This window comes from Alosa alosa, chromosome 15, assembly GCF_017589495.1.
Source record: "Alosa alosa isolate M-15738 ecotype Scorff River chromosome 15, AALO_Geno_1.1, whole genome shotgun sequence".
Classification (NCBI taxonomy): domain Eukaryota; kingdom Metazoa; phylum Chordata; class Actinopteri; order Clupeiformes; family Clupeidae; genus Alosa; species Alosa alosa.
Window position 1 is genome coordinate 4,721,567 of NC_063203.1, and position 4,972 is coordinate 4,726,538.

The 4,972-nt window shown below is 38.3% G+C and overlaps 1 protein-coding gene across 1 annotated transcript; it reads right to left on the reverse strand.

Annotated features, from left to right (window-relative positions):
* Positions 1 to 380: 380 nt before the first annotated feature.
* Positions 381 to 4,483, reverse strand: LOC125308585 (extracellular calcium-sensing receptor-like). Its single transcript, XM_048265145.1, has 6 exons — positions 4,443 to 4,483; positions 3,607 to 3,877; positions 2,644 to 3,459; positions 1,839 to 2,069; positions 1,428 to 1,551; positions 381 to 1,294 (listed from the first exon to the last, which is right to left on the reverse strand). The coding sequence occupies exons 1-6, from the start codon at positions 4,481 to 4,483 to the stop codon at positions 381 to 383; spliced, it is 2,397 nt and encodes a 798-aa protein (XP_048121102.1).
* Positions 4,484 to 4,972: the final 489 nt, after the last annotated feature.

Consider the following 4,972-nt stretch of genomic DNA (forward strand, 5'->3'; position numbering starts at 1 on the left):
GGCAACAACAATCCCTCAACAATCGTGAATATTTTGTTAAATGCACATGCAGAGGAGTGGCAGCGGGCTACGTAGAGAGAGCGGGGCGGGGCAAGGAAAGGCTGCGTGCGTAAAAAGCGCAGCTCAATGGCAATGCAAGGATTTGACCTTATATTTAAATGAAATTAAATTTTACACATAATATATTCATCTATGGCGGCCGATTTTTATTTCGTGGCGCCCCGCCACAGATTAGTCAATGTATGGGAAACACTGATGCTATTGTTGGTGTGTTGTGTTTGCAAGGCATTCAGTACCTTTAGATCAAAATTCTGTTAAAAACATGATAGTAAATCAAATAAAATGTAAAAAATCTAATTATGGTTTAAAGGTAAAATCGTTTATAATGATTTAGATGTGATTTTACCTATTACATGTTTCTTTGAATTTAGTTGAGGTTTAAAAACAATAACATAACACTTGGGAAAGAAGATACATGAAAGCAATCCAAAACTAGAAGCTAAGATGGCAAATATCTCCACAGCCACAGTAAATTTCCCAGGAGAGCTGACATAAGCTGGAATAAAAGTGATCCAGACTGCACAGAATATCAGCATACTGAATGTGATATATTTGGCCTCATTAAAGTTATCAGGAAGTTTGCGAGCTAGAAAGGCCAGTATGAAACACAATACAGCAAGGATTCCTATGTAACCCAAAACAGCCCAGAAACCTACAGCTGACCCAAGCTCACACTCTAGAATAATCTTTTCCTGATAAAGGTTCATGTTTCTGTAAGGAAAGGGAGGGGATATAGTTAACCACAGGACACATATAAGCACTTGTATGAGAGTGAAGCCAAGAACACTGAGTCTCTGTTGCAGAGGCCCAAACCACTTCATGACATTACTGCCTGGAAGAGTGGCTCTGAAGGCCATTAACACCACTATTGTTTTCCCCAGAACACAGGAGATGCAGAGAACAAAGGTGATCCCAAACGCTGTGTGACGCAACATACAGGACCACTCAGAGGGCCGACCAATGAAAGTAAGAGAACAAAGGAAACACAATTTTAATGAGAAGAGCAGCAGGAAACTCAGCTCTGAGTTATTAGCTCTAACTATTGCAGTTTTACGAAAAGCAAAGAAGATGACTGTTGTAAACAGTGTGAAAAAGAAACCAAAACAAGAAAATATGACCAGCACCATTCCCATTGTTTCTCCATAAGACAGGAACTCTATTAATTTTAATACACATTCATCCTTTCTTTTGTTAGACCAATATGCTGGTGGACACTTCATGCAGTCTGAAGAATCTGTGAAGAGAAATATTAGAAATGTAAGACTATAATTGTTTTCTGTTGTGTATGTTTGTAAGTGAATGTTTTAAAAATCTGTATTTGACTGATCAAAAGAAAAGTAAGTGATGGAAATGTCAGTCTGGGCTACCTGTTTTATTAGCAATTTCCCCATCAGCACATGGCAAGCAGTCAAAACAACATATTTGCCTTGTTTTGTTCATAACCTTGCGATTACCAGGCGGGCAACTTTCTGTGCAAACAGATCTTGGCACCTTTTGAAAGTAAAAGGGGCATGTACTGATCATTCATAAAATAGATGAAATAGGCTTACCTATTTGTCTTGAAAATGAGGTAACTAGATGATGTGCATATTATAGCCATGTTTGAGAAAATCAAGGAGGAAAAATACTTAATAAATACTTTTAATTTAATGTTATTATATCTGGCTTAACATGAAGTTAATCCTGGCATCATCAGTATGTTTTATTTGCTCCGAGTAGTTTTATTTCTACACTTCCTAGTCCAACTATTTTCCCCTTGTCATTATGATGCTGGGTACCTGAGAGTGATTTCCTCCCCATATGACTGTGATGTTTTCCTTCATTTGGAATCTCTTTCCATTCGGTAAAGATCCATCATATCGACCAATGTTAACAATGTTAATAGATCCATCTCTGTTCATTTGCCAGTTTACTAAATCATATAGTGCTACTGAGTCACCATTTTCATCAAAAAACATCCTTCCCCCAGACAATAGGGAAAAGTTGACTTTTCTCAAGCTATGCACCACCTGAAAGAAGTTTAGCTTTTATGCATTCTGACACATGTATAAAGATTAAACCTAAGATATTACTGGATAACTGAACAATAGCAAAAAATGCATGAATCTAATAATAAATCTAGTGTGATCAGTCACAAACTGGGCATATAAGACAGGTCACAAATGTTCAGCTACAAAAGTAATTTAGTGAACTGAAGATATGTAGACATATAAATTGGCGTTCTTCCAAAGAAGCATTTCTAAACCATTACAATTACAATGCCTTGCATTGCTTATATCACTTCTGAAAGCCATACTCTATTCCATAATATAACCATTTGTCTCATTTGTCTTGTGTATTTGGAGGGATCTAGTCTGTCCTCCCTGAGGTTTAGCTACAGTAAAAAAGTAATTTGGAATATATCAGGCTACTTTGTTCCAATATATAGTAGCAGACACATTTCTAAAACTTGTAAATGCCTGAGATTGTTCTGAGGGTCATTTACATTTATATTTAGTCATGTAGCTGATGTAAAGCCAAAGTGACTTACAAAAAGGGAAACAATCAAGGTACAGTGTAATAAGGACATGTTAGCAATATTACCTGCAAGGGCTGAATATCAGTCTTGTTGTAGCAGCCATACCCTGTTACTGGATTTGTTCCATTGTTGCATTGCAAGAGGTTGTGAAGGGCATGTGCTACTGCATACACTGCATTATATACATTATTAACAGTCCTACTCTCTGACGTGTCTGTGTAGTCATTGTCAATTGTCCGTAGATCCTCTGACCCATTGCACAGCCTTTTGTGCTGAGTCTGATTTGAAGCTGACAGGCTGCACTGAAACGTTGTTTCCCAGAAATCCCTGATGAAAGCACTGTCTGGTGCATCTGAAGGTTTCAACTTCAGTAAGAACTCAGTAAGACCAGGTATTTTAGCCTCTGGAATGGCAAAGCCCATAGTGCCCTGTAAAATGTGCATGTTCTTGATAGAAGCCAGATCAGGTGCTGTCACCCAGGCCTCAGAGCCCATCCAGTGTTTCCCAGTAATATTCATTGAATCAATTCTAGACAGAAAGCTTCTGATATAAGACGAGGACATGAAAGCCAGAATGACCTTAGAAGTGGAATTCTTTATGACGTTGACAATACTGTTCAATTCCATGTCTGAATATTTTTGAAGGTACATTTCTTGATATTCTACACAGATTCCTTCCTTTTTGGCCAGTTCCATAAATGCATGTGCCCCATTTTCTCCATATGATCCATAACTGTAAATCAGTCCAATCCAATTCCAGCCAAATTGTTTCATAAGCTGGACAAGTGCAATGACCTGAAAGTGATCACTCGGAACAGTTCTAAAAAATGTGGGATAGATATCTCTATTGCTTAAACATGCACAGGTGGAAAGGTGACTGATCTGTTCAAATGAGACAGTACAGAAAATATATTAGTGTGAATAGACCTAAGGATCCTTGCATACAGTGGCAAATAAATGATTGCACAATAAAATTGTAAGAACCTTATTGATTTCTTTGTTATGTAAGAAAATTGGTATATTATTAACCTGTGGTATCCCAAAAGGGCTTATTAAGTTGTTTATTTTCTGTGTTGGTCCAGAAGAAGAGTGCCCTATGAATGCATGGACTTTGGCACATCCCTCTTTTACATCTTCTTCACTCACAGCTTTGAGAACAGCCCTCATAAGGTTTAGGGATCCACAGGCATTAAGAATTTTGTAGCCCAGAAGGATTCCAGGAAGAAGTTTTTTGTCATTATTGATCTTCTCCAGAGTGTATATTAATGTACGTGCAAATTTCAGTTCCCTGTAATTTTTCCTGCAGAAAAGCCAGTGTAATATAAACACTTAAGACATCTTCATATATAAATATTTATGTCATATATATATAAAATAAACACATTAATTCAGAATATGTAGCTGCAATACAAATAGCTAAATGTACAGGTCATTTTATTTCATGCTCATTTCTACTTACCCATGACAGATTGTATTAGTTGGTGGTGTTCTAAAATCGTGCTCAGAAGTTAGACCTGAGTTATTTAATGAAAATAGACCCCCAATGATAAAGTCTCCATCCTTAGATAGCTCTGTATAGTCAGTACTTAATATAATTCTGCATACAGGGCTGTATGCTGTAATGTTTTTGAGAATAGCAAAAATAATGAGTGTTATTACATTCATTGCAGAAACAGTTCAATGCACCAGTCTGCTAACAATATGAATTCTCTAAGATGTTCATCCCTCAGTTATAAGCACTTCTCTGTCCAATCTAGATCAAGAAGGAATCCCAAGGGCTAAGTGACAATCAGGATCAGGGACATTGCTACAACTACTTCAGCTTCTTCCCCTAACAACAACAACAAATATAGCCGCAAGCCGACATGACGGGCCCGAGCATGTGTGGCTCCGCGACCCATGCCATTTCGGAAACCAACAATGCACTCACATGTGGTGCAAGTGTTAATGCACATATATGATGTGTGTTCAAGTTTTATACATTGGAAATAGAGGGTGACAATTTTTCGGGACTCCCGCGGGTCACGGTATTCCCGCGGGAGTCCTGCGGTACGGGAGTCAATTTCACTGTTGGTAACATGATAGGGACGGGACGAGCAGAAATCAACGGGAGCGGGCGGGAGGTGAACGAAGCCGGAGATTAAATTAAAACATGCGATGAGTGCACCCAAAGATTGCAAGGCATTTCTAGAAAAGAGAACCACTTACAACTCACAATACGTTTGTTGACACAATACGTTTGTTGTTTGTGGCTACTGCTAGCCGCAGAGTAGCCTATCAGAGCAATACAAAGCAGCTGCCCTGTTCACAAGCCAATCAATCAGAGTCAGCGACTACACCGTAAACTGAAGGTGTTTTCTATTGCCATATCAATGTGAGCTAATCGCTAACGTTA